At 49.1% G+C, this 22,575-nt stretch overlaps 1 protein-coding gene across 3 annotated transcripts in view; it reads left to right on the top strand.

Moving 5' to 3' along the window:
• Positions 1–15,716: 15,716 nt before the first annotated feature.
• The window catches only part of RHCG (Rh family C glycoprotein), a 33,690-nt gene continuing 26,831 nt past the window's right edge, over positions 15,717–22,575 (top strand). For 2 of the 3 annotated variants that reach the window (XM_027956973.3, XM_027956974.2), the window contains exon 1: positions 15,717–15,944. In XM_027956973.3, coding sequence (XP_027812774.2) covers positions 15,758–15,944 — 187 coding nt within the window. In that variant the 5' untranslated portion in view covers positions 15,717–15,757. 3 annotated transcript variants of the gene reach the window in all.

Below are 22,575 nucleotides of genomic sequence, written 5' to 3'. Positions count from 1 at the left end.
CGCCTTCTCCTCCTGCCCCCAATCCCTCCCAAGGTGACCTTTAAGCTGTCTTCAAGCCTAATGGAAACAAATCTAAAACTTGCCTGATTCAAGAACAGCCCTGACACCTTGCGCCTGAAGGTGTGTGTACTGTGCTGTGGTGTTCAGGGAGGGGCAGGCTATCATGGAGGAGCTGCAAGAGGAGGCAGGGGATGCCAGCATCCTGGTCTGTTTGTGAGAAGCATCTCATTCCCAAGGAGTGGGTAGCAGGGAGTCAGAGCCTAGGAACTCCTTGACTCCAGCTGCTGCAACAGCTTGTTCAAGACAACTATATTTGGAGAGGTCTAGTTTTGGGAAAAAATAAATCTTCAGTGCTCCTTTCAGGACAAAACCTCTCCCTTTCCATGGCTTACTATCAATCATCTCAGTCTCAGATATTGCCCAATTCTTTGTTTTCCCCACAACATTGCACTTAATGAATGATATTTCTGTGAATTTACAAAGTTATTTCTAAAACTTGTGGTTCAAAATCAACTGTGTTTTATAGTCTATGTGTATGTGTATTTTTCAAATGATGTAGTAAGGGCTAAGTTTTCCCCAAACTTATTTTTAACAGTAAAAAAAAAAAAAAAAAAAAAAAAAAGAGGGGGAAATCTCTAAATGTCCAAAAAGATTAAATAAAAAAAGCTATGATGATGTGAAATTTTATTTACTAATACAGGAAAGGGCTTCCCTGGTGGCTCAGCTGGTAAAGAATCCACCTGCAATGCAGAAGACCTGGGTTTGATCCCAGGTCAAAAATCTGGGAAGATCCCCTGGAGAAGGGAATAGCTATCCACTCCAGTATTCTGGCCTGGAGAATTCCATGGACTGTATAGTCTATGGGGTTGCAAAGAGACGGCCACAACTGAGCAACTTTCACTTTCATCAAGTCTCATTTTCACTTTCAATAAAGGGAAAGTGTCCTTAAGGCATTACCTAAGGAAAAAAGGAGGTTACAAACCGCTGTGTGCAGTATTATTCCATTTTTGTTTGCTTTAAAAATATATTACATATTTTCATATACAAATATTTAAATATATTTATGTAAATTCTAGAATGATATGCAGCAATATGTTGACAATAGTTATCTCTGGGATTTCAGCCCATTTTTATATTATTTCCTTTATTTGTATTGGTAATTGTCAGCTTTCTTTCCTTTATATTCAGGAAAAAGAGTCATACTGAATCCATTCGCTTCAGACTGGGACTTGAACTCATATGTCCGGGCCTTGAACCTGGCCACATCCCATGATCTTCCAACTGAGATTACACACCCAGTCTCAGGACTTAATGAAGCTCAGATTCTTGATGTCACACTACAGAAAGGATTCAATGAGAGACAAAGTGATAAGTCAGAAGTGGATTTATTTAGAGAGATATACATTCCACAGAGTATGGGCCATCGCAGAGGGCAAATACAGACTTGAAATGTGGTACGGTTAGCTTTTATCGGCTGGATAATTTCATAAGGTAATGAGTGGGAGGCTTATTCTAACTATTTGGGGGAAGGGATGGAGATTTCCAGGAATTGAGCCACTGCCCACTTTTCGGTCTTTGATGGTTGGTCATGGAACAGGCGTAGCACCTGTTTGTACTTAGCATATGCTGCTTCCCTGGTGGCTCAGATGGTAAAGAGTCTGCCTGCAAGGCAGAAGACCTGGGTTCCAGCCCTGGGTCAGGGAGATCTAATGGAGAAGGAAATGGCAACCCACTCCAGTATTCTTGCCTGGAGAATTCCATGGACAAATTCTTGGCAGGCTATAGTCCATGGGATCGCAAAGAGTTGGACTTGACTCAGAAACTAACCCTCACTAAAAGATCTTTGCCTGGTCATGAAGATCTCCCATGTTTTCTTCCCAGGGCTTTAGTAGTTTAGTTGTCACCTTTATGATCCATCTTGAATTAATTTATACAGTGTGAGGAAGGGGTTAGAGTTCATTTTTTTTCCCCTTATGAGTATGCATAGAAAAAAAATTGGTTTTCCCCCAGAATTGCATAAATGTCTTTATAGTAAATGAAGTTACCATATATGTATGGATCTATCACAATCAACTTTATTATTGATTATTTATTTATTTATTTTTGGCTGCGCTGGGTCTTTGTCGTGTGTGGATTACTCTCTAGTTGTGGTGCACGAGTTTCTCCTTTTGGTGGCTTCTCTTATTGCAGAGCACAGGCTCTAGGGCTTGCAGCCCTCGGTAGTTGCGGAGCAACAGGCTTAGTTGATCTGCAGCATGTGGGGTCTTCCCCAACCAGGGACTGAACCAGGGTACCATGAATAGCAAGGTGGATTCTTAACTACTGGACCACCAGGGAAGCCCCACGAACAACTTTAAAGGCATCAGTTTCCAGATCCTCAACTTCTGTATGTCTTTTTTTTTTTTTCTAAAATGGATCTATTTGCCTATGCAATGAAACGTCAAGCCAATTGTTCTTTCCCACTTCACTTAACTTTCCAAGTAAGGCTTACCTTTCACTCAATTCCCCTGGGAACATGGTTTGTCATCTAGACAAGTGCAAAGCACTATAGACCCAAACAAAGGAGCAATTAGAGAGTGCACACTTCTGAAGCACAGACAGCATCAGCTATAAATACTGAAGGGACAGCATCTTATTCCATCTAAGGGACAAATTCTAGGTGACAAGGCTCTGTGCATTGTCTATTTAGCTTAGAATATGAAAGTGAGATGGTTGTCATGAGGCTATGTATTAATACATTTATCTGAACTGAAAAATGAATCCAGATTTTTCTTTTGACAGAGAGTAAGTCTAATTGGGCTGACTGTTTGACAATGAATTCTGGCTTTGCCAATTAGCTTATATAGCAGACATTTCCCATAAATTAAATAAACCAAATCTGCAACTCTGAGGTTCTTGAGAAAATATATACAACATGCAGGAAATTATATTTTTTGCTGCTATTAAAATTACGAAAAAAAATTTAGATGTCAACTTCAAAATATGAGAGTATGTAGTTTCCCAAAATTCCTTGAGGGGATACACAGCATGAAAATTTGAAGAACACTTATCTAGAGCAGTGGTTCTCAAGTCTAGCTGCAATTGGAATCACTTGGGGAGATTAAAAGACGGCGATGCCTGGGCTTCACTCCAAGCCGATTATGGCAAAGACACTGGGATCGAGTACTTTTTAAAAACTCCCTAGGTACAGCCAGGCTAAAAACCACTTGCTCCTTTCTGCCTTGTCTCTCTGGACTCGCACAATCTAAACCCCTCTCTCTTCCTCACTCCCGGCACCCCAGGCTGTCTCCCTGACTCACACCCATATCTAGCTCCAAGCCTAGACATTATCTCTTGGACATTCACAGGCCCTTCAAACACAACATGTCTCAAGCTAACCTTGGCAACAGTTTGTTTATTATTTTTTGACTATACTGGGTCTTCAACTGCTTTCGTGCAGGTTTTCTCTACTTGTGGGACCTGGGGCTGCTTTTCGTTGTGGTACACAGGCTTCTCACTGCAGTGGCCTCTCCTGCTGGGGAGCCCCAGTTCTAGGCGCAGGGACTTCAGTAACTGCAGGATGTGGGCTCAGTAGTTGCAGCTCCCGGGCTCTAGAGCGCAGGCGCATGGGCTTAGTTGCTCTGGGGCATGTGGGATCTTCCTCACTGGCAGGTGGATTCTTATCCACTGTGCCACCTGGGAAGCCCCTTGGCGACAGTTATGATCATTCGTTGGTAGAAAATGTGTGGGTGTGTGCCTCAAAATACATATATTAAAAAATAAACCAGGGGAGTTTCCTGGTGGCTTAGTAGTTAAGATTCTGGGCTTTCACTGCTGTGGCCCAGGTTCAGTCCCCAGTTGGGGGACTTAGAGCCTGCAAGTTGAGCAGCTCAGCAAAAAAAAAATCCCTCCAAATTATATGTATTACTATGTTAGCATGTCTATAAAATAGGAAATATAAAAACATGAGACTAACAATGAATATAAGAAACTTCCCTGGGGGTCCAGTGGTTAAGAATCCGCCTTCCAATGCAGGGGATGAGGTCCTATCCCTGGTTGGGGAACTAAGATCCTAACATGCCTCAAGGCAGCGAAGCCTGTGTGCTTCAACTAAGACCCCCATGCAGCCATAAAGAAATAGGAATAAAAACCTTTTAAAAAACGAACATAAATACAAGTTCTAACATTTTCTCTCCACATCCTATGGATGACCTCTGTTCTTTTGCACATACTGGTCGCTCTTCTGGGAATTCCCTTCCCCCTTTGTCTTTCCCTACAACCTTCCACTTATTCCTCAAGACCCAGTCCTCTGAGACTCCCCTGCATGCGGACCTTCCCTCCCTCCAAAATGCCCCCAGGGGACTCTGCACAGGCCTCTCTCTCTACAACGACCATTGTTTTGGTTTGGCTTTTTAAATATTTATGTCGGCCAGGACTGCTGCCCCATATCCTGCAATGAACAGGAAGCCGCACAACAGGGATTCTTTGGCTCCTAATTCCACCAGGGCCAAGGCTGAGGATCCCTGCCCACACCTTCCTCCCTCCACTTCATGCCTGACAAGCAAAAAATTAAGTCCGCCTGTCAAACGTCTTCAAGGCTGAGATCGTGTCACCTGCTTTTCCGGATCTGCCATCCTTTAGCTATGTGATTTTGCTGTGTGCTTAGTCACTCAGTTGTGTCTGACTCTTTGTGACCCCGTGGACTGTAGCCCACCAGGCTCCTCTGTCTGTGGGGATTCTCCAGGCAATAATACTGGAGTGGATTGCCATGCCCTCCTCCAGCAGATCTTCCCAACCCAGGGATTGAACCCAGGTCTCCCACAGTGCAGGCAGATTCTTTACCATTTGAACCACCAGGGAAGCACAAGAATTCTGGAGTAGGAAGCCTATCCCTTCTCCAGGGGGTCTTCCCAACCTAGGAATTAAACCAGGGTCTCCTGCATTGCAGATGGATTCCTTAAGAGCTGAACTACCAGGGAAGCCCTTGTGTGACTTTAGGCAAGTGATTTGACCTCTCTGAGCCAGAGTTTCCACCTTGTTAGAAAAAAAATAAAAAAAACAAACTCCCTCTTCCTGGCCAGCCACTGTGAGAAGGAGACACAACGATGCCCAGAGAAGGCCCAGCTCTGTACTTGGCTCCCAGAAGAGCCCAGTTCACAGAGCTTGTTGTCGCTAATCTCTGCTTCTCTCTTCCCCGAGACCTCTGCTGTCTGTGGGTCTGGGGACTCCTATACCCAGAACATGGCTCAGTGGTAAGGAATTCGCCTCCGAGTGATGCAGGAGATGTGTCAGATTGAGACCCAGGTTCAATCCCTGGGTTGGGAAAATCCCCTGGAGAAGGAAATGGCAACCCACTCCAGGATTCTTGCCTGGAGAATCCCATGGACAGAGGAACCTGGTGGGCTACAGTCCACAGGGTTGCAAAGAGTTGGACACGACCGAGGACAGCAGGCAGAACACACTCTGCCACGGCGCGAGCTGCAGAGAGAAATGAGAACTGTGCACACTGAGCGGGCAGGGGCTGAGCAGGGCCTGTCGGGGGGTGGGTGTGTGCACACTGAGAGGGCAGGGGCTGATCGGGGCCTGGCGTGGGGTGGGTGTGTGCACACTGAGGGCGCAGGGGCTGAGCAGGGCCTGTCGGGGGGTGGGTGTGTGCACACTGAGAGGGCAGGGGCTGAGCGGGGCCTGGCGTGGGGTGGGTGTGTGCACACTGAGAGGCAGGGGCTGAGCGGGGCCTGGCGGGGGGTGGGTGCCAAGCGCTGAGTGCCTGGTGCTTGCTGTTCCCAGTGCTGTGAGGAACGCAGGGAGCCCCGGGGGTCCTGCAGAGTTTGAACTGTAATCGGGCAGAGTGTGTGGGTGGGACTCTCCTTGAGCCTTTGATTCTGGGCCTTCTGCCCGAGGCCTTGTGGAGGCTGACTGTTCCGCTCAGATGTCAAAGGCTCCCAGTGACAGGGCTCCCCAAGGGATTTTCCCCAAACTTTTTGTTTGCAAATTTCAAGCCTACAATAAAGTTGCAAGTCTGGTGCAATGAGCATACATATACCCTTCACCTGGATCCACCTCTTTCGGTTCATCTCTGTCTGTACACAGGCCTGCGTGCTAGGTCGCTCAGTCCTGTCAGGCTCTGCGACCCCTTGGACTGTAGCCCTCCAGGCTCCTCTGTCCATGGGATTTTCCAGGCAAGAGTACTGCAGTAGGCTGCCATTTCCTCCTGCAGGGGATCTTCTGGACCTAAGGACTGAACCCATGTCTTCTGCGTTGGCAGGCAGATTCTTTACCACTGGGCCTCCAGAGAAGTCCCTGTCTGTGTACATGCACACACTTTTTTCAGAACCATTTGAAAGCTGACATCATGACACTTGATCTCAAAATGTTTCCCCAGGCAGCCTCTCAGAACAAGGACATTCTCCTTTAAAACCACAACACGGTGATCATATTCAAAACACATGATGCTGATGAATCCCTTATCTAACTGTGGTTCTTGTTTAGATTTCCCCGGTTGTCCCAACTGTGATTTTTTTTAATTGTTTTGTTTTGTTTTGTTTTGATCCAGGAGCTGATCAAGGACCTCTCTAAGCACTGTATGTAATTGTCAACCCACTCCAGTATTCTTGCCTAGAGAATCCTGTGGACAGAGGAGCCTAGTGGGCTGCTGTCCATAGGGCCATAGAGTCGGACACGACTGACGTGACTTAGCATGCATGCATGCATTGGAGAAGGAAATGGCAACCCACTCCAGAATTCTTGTCTGGAAAATCCCAGGGACGATGGAGCCTGGTGGGCTGCCGTCTATGGGGTTGCACAACCTGTCTTTTTAACCTAGTTCTCCTTTTTTTTTTTTTTTTTTTTTGTCATCTGGGACACTTACTTTTTTTTAAAAAAAAGGATTATTAAAATTTATTTATTTTTGGCTGTGCTGGGTCTTCACCACTGCTCGGGCTTTTCTCTAGTTGGAGTGAGCAGGGGCTGCTCTCTAGTTGTGGTATGAGGGCTGCTCTTGTTGTGGAGCACAGGCTCTAGGGCTCGAGGGCTCAGTATTTGTGGCTTCTGGGCTCTAGAGAGCTGGCTCAATTGTTGTGGCGCATGGGCTTACTTGGGCTTCCCAGATGGCACTAGGGGTAAATGAATCTGCCTGCCAATGCAGGAGACATGAGACTCTGGTTCAGTCCCTGGGTTGGAAAGACCTCCTGGAGGAGGGCATGGCCAACCCACGTCAGTAGTCTTGCCTGGAGAATCCCATGGACAGAGGAACCTGGTGGGCCACAGTTCATAGGGTCACAAAGAGTTGGATACTGCTGAAGCAACTTAAAATGCATACACTTAGGCTTAGTTGCTCCTCAGGATCTTCCTGGATCAGGGATCAAACCCATGTCTCCTGCACTGGCAGTACAATTCTTTACCACTGAGCCACCAGGGAAGCCTGATACTTATATTAAAAAAAAAAAGAATCTAGACTAGTTGCTTTGCATAAATGTCCCTCAATTCGAGATAGTCTGGCTATTATCCATGGTGTCAAAAAGAGTTGGACACAGCTTAGCAACTGAGCACGTGTGCACGCTAGTTATTTATGATTAAATTCAGGGTGTGAGGTTTGGGTAGGAATATTAACAGCACAGGGGACTTCCCTGGTGGTGCAGACATTAAAGAATCCGCCTGCAATGGGAGACCTGGGTTCAATCCCTAAGTTGGGAAGATCCCCTGGAGGAGGGCCTAGCACCCCACTCCAGTATTCTTGATTGGCAGGCTACAGTCCGTGGGGTCACAAAGAGTTGGACACGACTGAGCAACTAAGCACAGTACATTAATAGCACAGAAGAAAAGTTTGATGCGCTTAGAACATCCCACCAGGCAGCACAAGATGTTTTATGTCCCACTATCTGTGACCTTATTTTTGACCTTACAGGTTGTCATAGAGGAGAGAATTTTGCGGGAACCTGCAACCTCTGCTCTTGCCCCTCAGGCCACCCACACTGGAGACCTCCCCATGGGCATGGGGAGGTGGCACCTTCTGTGCCTTTGAGGGACTGAAGGGAATGGAGTGTGGCCAGAACTGCTTCCCAGTGGAAGCAAACCGCACCTTCCCCAACCCCACCTTCAGCCCCGGGGTTCTCGGGGAGAGCACAGGGGCTCACTCTCTTGGCTGCTCCCCCTTAATAGATTTTTCAGAGAGCACCAGAGGAGAAAGTCATTATGCATCATCACAGAGGCAACCCCAGTGTTTATGATACTTTTCAATTTACAAAGGACTTTCCTGCTTCATTTCCAGGTGCAAATAAGAGCCAGTCTCCTCAATCACCAACCGTGTTCTGTGTTAAAGTTTCATATGCCTCAGAGTGCTCTACTCCTCACACTCATCCTGAGAGGTGGGTATAACTGTCACCCCGATGGATAGATGGGAGAATGGAGTCCCAGAGAGGTTAAGCAGCTTGCCCAAGATCACCCAGCTAGGAAGTAGCAGTGCTGGGACTCGAACCCTGGCTCCTTTGAACCCCTAGCCAAGGTTCTAAGCAGCATGCTGTGAGTTCTCTTTTGAGCTTGACAGCAGATCCAGTGGCAGGCAGGGAAGACATGCAGGTACCCGTTTGCAGATGGAGGAAATAAAAGCAGAAAAGTTGTATGTTCTGGCCAAATTTGTGGAATTGGGAGTAGGCCCCAGAACTTGGGAATCTTGGCCTGGTGCCCTTGCCATAGCCTCAGGCTGCTCTTGGGACTGAGGCCAAAGATACCAAAGAGGGCCTTCCCTCGTGGTCCAGTGGCTACTCTGAGCTCCCAGTGCAGGAGGCCCGGGTTCCATCCCTGGTCAGGGAGGAACTAGATCTCTCACACTGCAACTAAAATAATAATAATAATAATAGATCTCGGCATGCCACAACCGAAAGATCCTGCCTGCTGCAACCCAGACCTGGCCCAGTCAAATAAATATTTTTTTAAAACAACAACAAAAAAGCAAAGATGCCAAGGGTCCTGATGGTGATATGCCAAGAGGGATGGCAGGAGGGCAGGGCAATGGCAGTGAGTGTCCCTCTGCAGCCTCCTCAGCATGCCACCGTGAGTGAAGCAGGGATCTTCCCTGCTTTTGCCCCCAAGCCACAATCCCCCTCCTGCCTGCCTGTGTGCCTGTCTCGTCCTGCCTCTCCTTGGCTGGGAGGAAACCATCCCATGCCAGCCATCCACTTGTCAAGGCACCCTTGTTTTAGGAAGAAATGGCTGGTTCCTGTGGCAAACCCCTACCTAGCCTGATAGACTTGAGCAGCTGGTTTTTGAACCCTGGTCTCAGAGGAGACGCCCAGAATCCCTACCTGCTGGAGGCAAGAGGAAATACTGGGCCAAGATGGGGAGGTGGCCTGGAATCACCTGGTGGGATATGGGTAAGACAAGGGAAGCCAGAGGGTGAAGGGGAAAAGGTCTACCTCTTTACTGCTTTACAAATCCTAGATTGGGTCACCTCTTCCGTGAAGCCCACCTTGATCATCTTGGTGCTCAGCAAGCTCTGCTCAACTATATGTACTTAGCCAAACAGTTATGTCCAACTCTTTGAGATCCCATGAACTGTAGCCTGCCAGGCCCCTCTGTCCATGGGATTCTCCAGGCAAGAATACTGGAGTGGGTTGCCATGCCATCCTCCAGAGGATCTTCCCAACCCAGGGGCTGAACCCAGGACTCCTGCATTGCAGATGGATTCTTTACCATCTGAGCCACGAGGGAAGCCCCATCAACTATATGGGAGAGTATTTAATTCTGCTTTAACCAAATCAGGCAAAGTACCTGTGTCTCCTCTACATGCCCCAGTATTCTTGGGCTTCCCTTGTCTCAGCTGGTAAAGAATCTGCCTGCAATGCAGGAGACCTGGGTTCGATCCCTGGGTTGGGAAGATCCCCTGGAGAAGGGAAAGGCTACCCAATCCAGTATTCTGGCCTGGAGAATTCCATGGACTGTATAGTCCATGAACTCCCAGAGTCATACATGACTGAGCGACTTTTACTTCTGGGCTTCCCTGATAGCTCAGTTGGTAAAGAGTCCACCTGCAATGCAGGAGACCCCAGTTCGATTCCTGAGTCAAGAAGATCCCCTGGAGAAGGGATAGGCTACACTCCAGTATTCTTCGGCTTCCATTATGCGGGCGACCTGGGTTCAATCCCTGGGTTGAGAAGATCCCCTGGAGAAGCGAAAGGCTACCCATTCCAGACAGTCCATGGAGATGCAAAAAGTTGGACACAACTGGGCGAATTTCACTTTCACTTTTCTCTTATATAGTACTAACTGGCGGCGGGCGGGGGGTGGGGGGGCAGCTTTGTGCAGCTATTTGGGCCTAATCCTGAGTCATGTATGCAATAGGTTTTCAGTGCATGGGTTTTTGTTTTGTGTTTTGTAAAACTAGGTGACCATTGTAGATGCCGTTTCAGATGCATTCATTCCTGTATTGTTGCAAACTTGAATTTTCTGAGATACATCAGACTCCACAAGGATTTAAAAATTCCCTGACCCTCTTCAACAAGATTTTGGCTAAAGATTTGAAAGGATCAAGGTTGAATAGAAGACTTTTCAGCCAAAATGGAAAAAGCATCCCAAGTGACAAAAGCCCTTCTTAAAGACAGTGTTAAGAAAACTCTCACCAAGCTATGCTGGAAAACTCATCTAAAATTACTATCAGGGAAGCCTAAAATGGAAAAAAGTCTTACAAATTGCTCTGCATATACCAGTGGCCCCAGAAACGGACTAGGAATGAGCCCTTATGAAAGGATATATAGGAGACCATGCTTAGCTCCTGAGCTTCCGCAATGGCTTAGCGGTAAAGAATCTGCCTGCGATGCAGGAGCTGCAGGAGACATGGGTGGGGATCCCCTGTTCGATCCCTGGGTGGGGAAGTTCCCCTGGAGGAGGAAATGGCAACCCACTCCAGTATTCTTGCCTGGAGAATCCCCATGGACAGAGGAGCCTGGCAGACTACAGTCCATGGGGTCACAGAGTCGGACACGACTGAAGTGACGGACCACGCACGCACACTTGGCTCCTAAAAGTATAAAGAGAAAATGTCTAACACAGGAGGTAAAATTTTACAGTATATTCAACAGGTTGTGTTCCGCCAGGTCTCCCTCTCACCTGGAAGCTCTCTTTCCTCCCTTCAAAGCAGGTGGCCAGGTGCTGCTGAAAGTGTGAAAGAAATGCCCTGAGCAGCACCTTGAAGAAAAAGGGAAAGAATCCTAAGCTCCTTAAGACTGAGGGGTATCAAAGAAAAGGGGGGGGGGGGCGGGGAGAAATTTCCCTGGTTGTCTGGTGGTTAAGAATCTCTCTGCCAATGCAGTGGATCCCTGGTCTGGAAAGATCCCAGAGGCTGCAGGGCAGGTAAGCCCGTGAGCCACCACTGCTGAGCCCACGCACCCCAGAGCCCGAGCTCCGCAACAAGAGCAGCCACTGCAGTGAGAAGTCTGCACACCGCAACTAGAGGGCAGGGCCCGCTCGCCGCAACAAAGACCCAGAGCAGCCAAAAAGAAATGCGTATATCAATCTTTTTTAAAAAGAAACAAATGTGATAGTTCAACAAAGAAAGAAAAGAAAAGGGATGATTAATGCTGGGCACGACCCTGTGGGGCTGCTGGATATGGAGGCCTTTTTGTCCCCCTGTTTTTGTAGGCAAGACTCCAGCTTCCATTACTCAGCACATTTTATTAGCTAAATAAAATGAAAGACTATTCATCCATTCATTCACTCAAAAAAAATCATTAACATCATTAAACAAGCAACTCCTCTGAGCTAGAATCTCTTCTAGGGGCCCTCGCCCTCGGGGACTGACATTTTAGTGCAGAGAGACGGATCACAGACAGATAAATCAGCAGATAACGCGAAGCCAGCTCTAGGAAGAAAGAATGAGTGAGTGAGTGAATGAGTTGTCGATGGAGGAGAGGAGAAAGTGGATGAAAGGCTCAGGGAGGGAATTCCCATCCTCCTGCCGTCACCCAGGAGGACGGGCGCTATGCAGCGTCTGCTCTCGCCGGAGCTGGGGCAGCCTGTTGACTTGGCCTTATGTCAGCCCGAGAGAAGATATTCCAGGAGGAGATATTTACTCTAGGGTTTTAGAGCACTGGCCATCACCCACCTCCACCCCCGCCCAGAGGTGCCAGAAATGAAACTGCTGGCCTCTCAAAGGAAAACCAGAACTCAGTCCACCACTAAGACCAAGGGCAGCCAGTGAAGGGGACAGCTGCCCTGGGACATTCAGAAAAGTGCAGCAGCAGCAAAATGCTGCCGAGGAGGCCGTGTTCCCCAAGGCCAGGGCTGAGCTGGGACTAGAGGCAGCAGAAGAATCTTCTTCCTTCCTTCTGTCCCTCCCTTCCTTCTCCCTCCCGCCCTCAGTGTGCCCTTCCCTGGCCACTGTGCATATTACACTCCCAGCCTTCTCTCTTCCACTTCCCGTTTTATTTTTCTCTGTGGCACTTATTACCTTCTAACACACCATATAGTTGACTTATCTATTGTGTTCTTGCTTTTTTAAAATTAAATTTTTGTTACTCAGTAACGAGGGGGCCAGTTTACCATGATGTGACAATGGTCGTAGCAAGGGTCGTAGGAAGGAGCTCAGCATTCAATGTATCTAATACATAAAGCTTTAGTGATTTGTTAAATATTATGATACTATACAGGATCAAAACGTTCAGCCCTTCCCTAGATCTTTAATTGATATCTTTCAGACAAGGAGACATGGATTTGATCCCTGGGTTGGGAAGATCCCCTGCAGAAGGAGATGGCAAACCACTCCAGTGTTCTTGCCTGGGAAATTGCATGGACAGAGGAGCCTGGCAGGCTACAGTCGCAAAAGAGTTGGAGATGACTTAGTGACTAAACAGGAACAGTAGATAAGTTAAATAATCTAAACAGGTCAGAAATTGCCTGCTGACATACTTTAGTGGAATTACCTTGCACAGGGAACTCTACTCAATACTCTGTAATGACCTGCTGTACAGCAAAGTGTATCAGTTATACATATACATATGCCCACTCTTTTTTAGATTCTATTCCCATATTGTGTTTGCTTTTGTCAACAACCCCCCAGACCCCAAATGCAAGTTCCATGAGGGCAGGGATTTACCTCTTCTGCTCACTGTTATATTCTAGCACCCAGAACAGTGCCTGGCACACAGTAGGTGCTCAAAGAATATTACTCACCCCTTCCTTCATCCTTCCCAGATTATTTGAGTGCTGGTTCTGTGCCCATACTGTGCTGTGGGCAGGGGCGAGAGTCATCAATAAGACATCCTGGGACTCCCCTGGCAGTCCAGTGCTTAGAACTCCGTGCTTCCACTGCAGGGGGCATGGGTTCGATTGCCAACCGAGGAACTAAGATCCCTCGAGCAACTCGGCCAGGCCCAAAAATAACTAGTAAGACATCACTCCTCTCTTTAAGGCGCTCACAGCCCCTGGGAGCCATCCTTGGGAATGGATGGTGCCAGAAACCTGGGTGCCCCTTCCCCTACTTCATTCCCAAAGTTATCCTCCATTCACTCCCCTCGCTGTGTGAATGAGGGGAAGTCTTTCCTGTAACAGTGAGCACGCGTCCCTGAAAGCAAACCTTCCTTCTTGCTCTGCCCGGAGCCGACAAGCAGCCTGGTCCAGTGGAATCAGGCAGTCCAGAGTTTGACTCTCCATCCTGCTCCCTGGCTTCTCTGAGAACTCAGTTTCTTTATCTGTAGGATGGGACTCCAATATCCACCTTGCAAGGGTTCCACCGCAAGTAGAAGCTGTCTAAAGGGTTTGGCCAGAGCAGGCAGTAATCAAAGGCCCCTCTTGCTGACACTGTTCCTGCGGTGTCTGGCTGTGACTTGCAGCAGGCTGCCTCGCGTAGAGAGGACAACCGGGTGCCCCGTGCTGGGAAGCCACACTCCAGTCCCCAGCACCCTGGGCAGGCACTCAACCTCACGTGTTCCACACAGCATTCGTGGCTTTTACAAATCTGAGGTTCAACTTGGCGATGACTTTTTAAAATCCAGCATTGGTGAGGGTGTGTGCTTGCCACTGTCACACCTGGCTCCCGAGGCATGTGTTTTGTTTGGGAAAATCTAGTGATATCTCAGGGCCTCCCAGGTGGCACTAGTGGTAAAGAACTCAGCTGCCAATGCAGGAGACATAGGAGACACAGGTTCAATCCCTGGGTCAGGAAGATCCCCTGGAGAAAGGTTCAATCCCTGGGTCAGGAAGATCCCTGGAGGAAGGCATGGCAACCCACTCCAGTATTCTTGCCTGGAGAATCCCATGAACAGAGGAGCGATATCTATCAAAACAATTCAGGCTCTAGGAATTCACTGAAACCTGTACAAAGACTCACAGACCTGGATGTTCTGAAAATGTTATTTGTAATACCAATAAATAACTTCATTGTCTAACACTAGGGATTTACTAGATAAAACATATGATATATATCCTGCCATTAAAAATAGTGTTATAGAAAAAGAATAATATGGGAAGATGTTTACAAAATATTAAATGAGTAAAGCAAACATAAATCAGTATTATAGTATGAATCTCTTTCCCTCTGTTTCTCATACTAAAGTTGCCTCTAGATGGTAGGATTACAAATGTTTTCTAGTTTCTTCTTTGTGCTTTTCTGCATTTTCTTTTCTGTATTACCTGTTTTTAAAGAAAAATTAGAAAATCAAACTTATTTTTGCAAAATACAGACTAAACAGAGATATAACAAATTACATAGTTAAATTTTATCTTATGTCATGTCGAGATCACTTATGTCAACCTATAGATAATTTCTGATCATAGCTCAATGAACTTGTGAAAAATTTTTAAACTGTCCCTACGATCTCTTATTACTGGACCAGAAAGATCCTCTGGAGAAGGGAAAGGCTACCCACTCCAGTATTCTGGCCTGGAGAATTCCATGGACTGTATAGTCCATGTGACTCACAAAGAGTCGGACAGGACTGAGTGACTGTCACTTTCATACATATATATGTAAATTCTTAACGCCCTTTTCTTTGGGAATAATGTTAATTTACAGAAAAGTTGCAAAGGTAATACAGAAAGTGCCCCTGTCCCGCCCCCATCCCTCCTAACTTGCATAACCAGGGTACACTTGTCACAACTAAGAAACCAGCACTAGTAACTAAACTTCAGACTTTATTTGGATTTCGCCAGTTTCCCATTAACAGTCTCATTCTCTCCCAGGGTACAGTCCCTGGGTACCACATCGCCTTGATCGGTCCCTGTCTTTTCAGGCTTGCCTGGTCTGTGACAGTTTCTTGGACGTTCCTGGTTTTTCAGGTACCTGTATGAATTTTGTAATCAGGAAAAGAAAGGGATGACGCCGAAGCAGAAGAAAAGCAGATGATGATGATGGCGATGGTGAAGAGTTCTGTGAAGAGTTCTGTCGGAACGCCTTCCTTTTTATCTCGGTGGGAGGCAAAGGATCTTCTTTTCCTTTCTCTGTTCACCGGAACGAAACGGGGAAAGCAGTTGCTGCCTGGCATCTGTGGGATCCACAGAGGCTGGGCGCCTTAATCCCTCCTTGCCTTCTGCCCTCTCGGTTCCTGCGCCTGCTACCGTCCCCCCCCCCCGCCCCCCACCCCGATGCGGGGGGCCCTTGGCTGCAGGGCGAGCCCGGGGCCGCGGGTCCCCTCGCCAGTTGGGCGAGCGCGCGGGCGGCACCCGGACCAACTGTTCCGCAACACCCGACTCGGCCGCCCCGCCCCGCCCCTGCCCCAGGTCTTATAAGGCTGTCCGGCCTTCAAGCCTCCGAACTGCCCGCTGCCCGCCCCGGCCAGGCGCCCCCTGCAGCATGATCTGGAACACCAATCTCCGCTGGCGGCTGCCGATCGCCTGCCTGCTCCTGGAGGTGGCCCTGATCGCCCTCTTCGGCGTGTTCGTGCGCTACGAAATGGATGCCGATCCCCACTGGTTGGAGGAGAAGGTGATCAAGAACTTGTCCACTGACTTGGAAAACGAATTCTACTATCGCTACCCGAGTAAGTCCCGCCACCTTGCAGGTCCACTTTGCGGGTCCCCTCCCCCCAGGCGGAGGGTCCTGCCTGGCCTCGGGCCGGAGCTGCAGGAGGAAATGCCGCCCCCAGCCCCGTGCCCCGTCCCTCTTAGGCTCCCCACTATGGAGACTTCCCAGTGTCTGGAGGTTAAGGTCCAGAAATGGTCAGGCTGCCCAGATTCCTTTCAACTCGTGAAAACTCATGAAGAGAGCTCCCTCCAGGTGTCCTCAGAGACCTCCAACCTCCCTTCAGAGAGCCCTTCTTGATGTCTTCAGGAGACCCCAGCCGGTGTGTGACCTTAGCTCTCCTGTCCAGCTGTGCCCAAACTCTCCACCTTAACAGAGTAGTCCCAACGTCAAGGGCTGCAGGGGTGGCTCATTGGCCTACCAGCCCTGCTGGTGTGGAGGACCAAAGCACAACCATGTTTTGGCTTGGAGAGGGAGAGAAACGCCCCTGAATTCTCTGGCATCCGAGGTGCCGTGATTAACACAGCTTGTCCATAGAGTCACCACACCTCACCTGTGTCACGGCTCTGCCCTCAGCCAGGTGGGTAACCTGTAGGCAAATGTCAACAATACACAGACTCGATTTCCTCATCTGTCCAATGGGATAATAATGGGACCTACCCTACAGGAGTGGGGTGAGGCTGGCATGAGACATGGCACATAAAGTTCTGGCACTGTGCTGGGCATGGAGTCCTCACTTCATAATGAAGCAATTACTAGATGACTACGAAATGCAGAGGCCCTAGGACTCAGCAGTTAGAAGAACTGGGGCAAGTTTACTTGGGTTGGCCCAACCTCTGGACTCCCAGCCCAGGACTCTTCATGCCCTTGTGCTTTCTAGCTTTCCACACCATCTGCCAACAGCCAATGACAGTCTCTTTCTAACTGTTGGTACTCACATAGTCATGGACTGTTAGTTTCAGAAGGGACCCTAAAGTTCATCTCCGACAGTCAGCTATGCAAATTGATCTTCCCTCCACGACTTGTTGTTGTTCAGTTGCTCAGTCGTGTCTGACTCTTTGCAACCCCATGGGCTGTAGCACGCCAGGCTTCCCTGTCCTCCACCATCTCCCAGAGTCTGCTCAAACTCATGTCCATTGAGTCGGTGATGCCATCCAACCATCTCATCCTCTGTCACCCCCTTCTCCTCCTGCCATCCATCTTTCATCAGCATCAGGGTCTTTTCCAATACCTTGGCTCTTAGCATCAGGGGACCAAAGTATTGGAGCTTCAGCTCCAGCATTAGTCCTTCCAGTGAATATTCAGGATTGATTTCCTTTATTTAGGATTGATTAGTCTGATCTCCTTGCTGTCCAAGGGACTCTCAAGAGTGTCCTCCAGCACCACAGTTTGAAAGCATCAATTCTTTGGCACTCAGCCTTCTTTATGGTCCAACTCTCACATCTGTACATGACTGTTGGCAATGTTATGACTCCCATTTCACAGACCAGGAAACTGAGGCCAGAGAGGGGACATGTCTTGCAAAAGTCACTCATCCAGAAACCTAGTGAGCCAGCGTAGGAGCTCCAGGGACCTGAACCCACCCTCCTGGACTGCTCTCCTCCCTTTCATCTCACCTTTCCCCTCTTCTCCTTCCCTACTGGTGGCTGTGACTAGGAGTTGGAACATAGGTATGGCCCCAAGCTTGGGTTCCCGGGCCTCAAGGCAGTTCCCAGGGGGGTGGAGTGAGGGCAGTCCCTTTAGGTACTTTCTGGGTTCTTGGTTCCATGCTGTCAACACCTGTGCAGGCTTCATTCCTGCCCAGAGGATTAGAGGAGTCCTTTGGGCATCTCAGTTTTCAGAGAAGTCTAGCTCCAGCTGGCTCAAGCTGGGGCCCAGAGGTGCCTGAATACGGCTCCCGGGGCATGGGCCCCTTGGTAAATAGCAGGCACAGAACCAGCTGGGGACCCGTCCTGGCAGTCCCCTGAAAGCCCAAGCTGCTGAACACGAGCTTCCTCCTGGGCTGATTCTCCGGGCAGTGTCTGGGGAGGTTGGCCTGAGGAGAAGCCATCAGAGCCTGGGCTCTCGAAGCTTCCCGGGAAAACAGAGGGAGAAAGGAAATGACCTAAGGCTGAGGATGCCACAGTTTCAAACACCTGAAGGTCTGGTTCATAAAACTGAGGTGGCAAGTTTCACCCTGTGCTCCTGGGAACTAAACCTCAGATTTGTGCATTCCTCAAGCAGAGGGCAGTATAACCTGGAAGTTGACTTTGGAAGTAAACAGATATGGGCCCATCACTTGAAATGGAGTAAAGTGAAAGTGTTAGTCACTCAATTGTGTCTGACTTTTTGTGATCGATGGACTGTGGCCCGCCAGGCTCCTCTGCCCATGGGATTCTCCAGGCGAGAATACTGGAGTGGGTTGCCATTTCCTTTTCCAGGGGATCTTCTCAACCCAGGGATTGAATCCAGGTCTCCTGCATTGCAGGCAGCTTCTTTACCATCTGAGCCACCAGGGAAACCCAAAATAGATTAAGCCACCTCTCTAATCACACTGAGTCTCAGTATGCTCTTCTATGAAGTGGGAATGTTATTTAATGCACAGGAACTCTTGGAAGATTGAAGATAATGGGTAGCCAGGAGGGCATGTCTCATGACATGAAACCAGAGGACAGTAAGCCGGTATCAAGCTTCCTCAGAAGGGACTGGTGCTGCTGCTGAAGGTGTTTAAGTGCAGGCTTAGCATCCACTTAGTGATGTGTCTTCCCTGATAGCTCAGTTGGTAAAGAATCCACCTGCAATGCGGGAGACCTGGGTTCGATCCCTGGGTTGGGAAGATCCCCTGGAGAAGGGAAAGGCTACCCACTCCAGTATTCTGGCCTGGAGAATTCCATGGACGAGTCCATGGAGTGGCAAACAGTCAGACACGACTGAGCGACTTTCACTTCACGTCACTTTAGTGATGTGGCCAAGGAATATCTCTTTGAACATGAGTGTGAACTACTATAGCATTTAAATTCCTTTGTGCTGTCCCCACTTGTTGTTCAGTCACTAAGTCACGTCCAACTCTTTTGCAACCCCATGGACTGTAGCCTACCAGGCTCTTCTGTTCATGGGATTCTCCAGACAAGACTACTGGGGTGAGTTGCCATTCCATTCTCCAGAGGATCTTTCTAACCCAGGGGTCAAACCCGTGTCTCCCACGTTGGCAGGCAGATTCTTTACCTGCCACCAGAGAAACCTTCTTCCCACTCACAAGCACTTTTTGCTTGCTCTGTCAGACAAGGAGTGTATTTGTTTCTATTTTATGTTGCTAGAGATAGAACTTAGAGGTTTTCCCAGCTGGTCAGTGGCATAGGGAGGGGTGAGGCCAAGCCCTCACACTGCACAAAACCTGCTTCCCCCAGTCTCTGTGGCATTGCCACTTCCTCAACCACCTCCCCAGGAGGTCTTGCAGTGATGGGATGGTTCTGTGTCCAGCTCCGAGTTGTGGGAGAGGTGGACACAGAGCCTTGGAGAATTGAGGGACTGGCCAGTGGATTTGAAAGGCAACAGTTTAGGCTGGGCTGTAGAGCATGGGAAGAGCCTGTCCCCAGGCTGCTGTAGGGCTGAAGAAGCGTTGGAGAGAGAGCTGATGTTGCCCACCAGCATGGGAAACTTGATCCTCAGATTTCAGAAAATTTCAAAACTTGGCCTTCTTCAGACCTTCCCAAGAGACTGAGCCAGGAAGGGGTCGCAGAACAGCTGTGTACTGGCGCCCCCTGATGGCGGTTCTCAGAACTGGCCTCCAGGAGCCATCCTTGCCCCTGGGGGACCTCCCATGGGGGAGGGACTCTGCCTGGCTGCCTGAGTCACTCACTATAGGCTGGGGAAAGCAGGGGAAGAGAGGCGTTGTCTTACCAACTTCCGCTGACCCCCAGCAAGTCGCCAACCCAATGCAAAGCACCTGGTCAGTCTTGAAAGAGAAAACGAGAAGTAGTAATTAATATAATTAAGCGATTGCTGAGGAGGAGAAGGGAACAACAGGATGAGATGGTTGGATGGCATCACCGACTCGATGGACATGAGTTTGAGCAAGCTCCAGGAGATGGTGAAGGACAGGGAAGCCAGGTGTGCCGCAGTCCATAGGGTCGCAAAGAGCCAGACACGAGCGACTGAGCGACTGAACAACAGCAAGCAATTGCTGAGGAATCATGTTTATACCCAGGGCTTTGATTGGGTGACATTAAATGTGTATCAGACACCTCTGAGTTCTGTTACTATTCTTCATTTTACAGAAAAAGAAACTTAGGTCAAAGAGGTTATGTCCTTGCTAAAGGTCATACAATCTGGACCTTCAGACCATTTAGATATATATATATATATATATATATATATATATATATATATAATTTATTTATTTATTTATTTGGCTGCCCCAGATCCTAGTTGTGGCATGTGGGATCTAGTTCCCTGACCAGGGGTCAAATCCAGTACCCCTGCATTGAGAGCGAAGAGTCTTAGCCCCTGGACCATCAGGGAAGTTCTGGATCATTATTATTAAAAGCATTTTCAGTAGCATCGAACTCATTTGGCAGTCAATCCTAAAGGAAATCAACTGTGAATCTTCATTGGAAGGACTGATGCTGAAGCTGAAGTTCCAATACTTTGGCTTCCTAATGCTAAGAGTCAGGTCATTGGAAAAGACCCTGATGCTGGGACTGATTGAGGGCAGGAGGAGAAGGGGGCAACAGAGGATGAGATGGTTTGATGGTATCACCAACTCAATGGACATGAGTGTGAGCAAACTCTTGGAGACAGTGAAGGACAGGGAAGCCTGGTGTGCTGCAGTCCATGGGGTTGCAAAGAATCAGACACGACTTAGTGACTGAAAAACATTCGTATTCCAGTAAGGACCAGTTTAGGAGATAGAAGGGAGTAAGAGAGCGAATAAGGAAGGTGCGGAAAGAGAGCAAAGCTGGAGTCTGTGCGCCTGAGGTTGGGGGACAAGAAACAGACATCCACAGAAGGGTTAGAGACAGAGGTCAGGACAGCCGGGGAGTCACAGAGAAGGACAGAGAACTGGCGAGGTGGGGACCGGCAGGGAGAAGCCCTGAGAAGCTGTGCGCTCTCTGCTCTTTCGTCCCAGGCCTCAGGGAGAGCTGAAGGCAGCCCCCAGGAAGGCTGCCTCCAGTCTCTTGAGCCCGAGCCCCTGCCCCTGCCCACCTGCTTCTCCCACCTCCAAAGAGCTTCTAGCTATGGAAGTCTTCGATGCTACCTCTTCCCAGGGGTTCCCCTCACCTCCCTGCCAGCACCGTCCCTGTCTAATCTGCTCAATTCCACCGCCAGTCCTCGGCTCCTGTCTCCAGCTCATCTTTCCAACTCCCAGCTCTGTGTGCAGGTCTGTCGGACCTCAGAGTCCAGCTCCAACAATGGCCAGGCTCCATTGCGCCCACACTACCCCGCCTGACGCTTGCCGACACCACCCACCCCCGGGGTCACGGGTCATCTCAGACTCCCGCGATCAGCCCTAGACCCAGCACCTCCCTCCCTCCCCAGCAACCTCTTCCTCCTTGCCTGCATTTGCTTTCGTAACTGTGGTCTGAAGGTGTCTCCCCCCTCTCTCCCCAGTCTGTCACCCATCAGCTTCTTCCCAAGAGTCACCATGACACCGTGGATGGCGCTTCACATATGTTAGCTCAGTTTCCTCCACAACAGAAGCACGATGAACCATGAAACACGATAATGACACAAAATCAGTCTCACACACGGGAGGGGAAGGACAGCCTGAGCATCGCTGCCCGCCCACACTGTGGCTCACCGGGCTGCCGTGGACATCAGGGCCTATCTACCCAGTGGATAGGAGACATCAGACAGGAGAGGGTCTGCGGTCTCCCCTGATGGTGAAGTGCCACTTGGGGCCCTTGGCTGCTGCACAGCTGGCATATCTGGGCACTCCTGAGATCACAACACTAATTATCCATTCATCCCTTCAGGGATATTTATGGAGCATCCACCCCGGGGAATACCTATAGGCAGTGGAGAATACCAGCATGAACAAAACAGGCTTGGCCTGGACTCCTGGGGCTTCCCTGGTGGGTGAGCGGTAAAGAATCTGCCTGCAATACAGGAGATGCAGGTTCGGTCCCTGGGTTGGGAACATCCCCTGGAGAAGGAAATGGCAACCCACTCTAGTATTCTTGCCTGGGAAATCCCATGGACAGGGGAACCTGGCAGGCTACAGTCCATGGGATCGCAGAGAGTCGGACATGACTTAGCAAATAAACCACCACCACCATTTGACTCCTTGGAGCTTTAAAGTCTAGTGCGCCAGACAAACAAACCTAACTACCTAACTACAAATTGTTGTAAGAACTAGAAACGAAAGAAGAAGGTGTCATGAGGGGGTGAACCAAGTTGAAACTCAGGGGTCTGGAAGGCCTCTGTGATGAGGTGACTTTTTGCTGAGATCCACAAGAAGAAATAGAGAAGGAAATGGTAACCCACTCCGGTATTCTTGCCTGGAGAATCCCATGGACAGAAGAAAAGAGTCAGGCATGACTGAGCGACTAAACAAGAAGAAGTTGCTGGCCATTCTGCGGGAACAGCGTCCTATGTGGAGGGACCACCACAGGCAAAGATCCAGAGTGAGACTGAGCCCAGGGAGGCCAGTGTGGCTGGGGCACCAGAGG

This window comes from Ovis aries, chromosome 18 (assembly GCF_016772045.2).
Source record: "Ovis aries strain OAR_USU_Benz2616 breed Rambouillet chromosome 18, ARS-UI_Ramb_v3.0, whole genome shotgun sequence".
NCBI lineage: Eukaryota > Metazoa > Chordata > Mammalia > Artiodactyla > Bovidae > Ovis > Ovis aries.
Note: the sequence above shows the minus strand (reverse complement) of the source record. Positions and strands in the feature narration are given on the sequence as shown.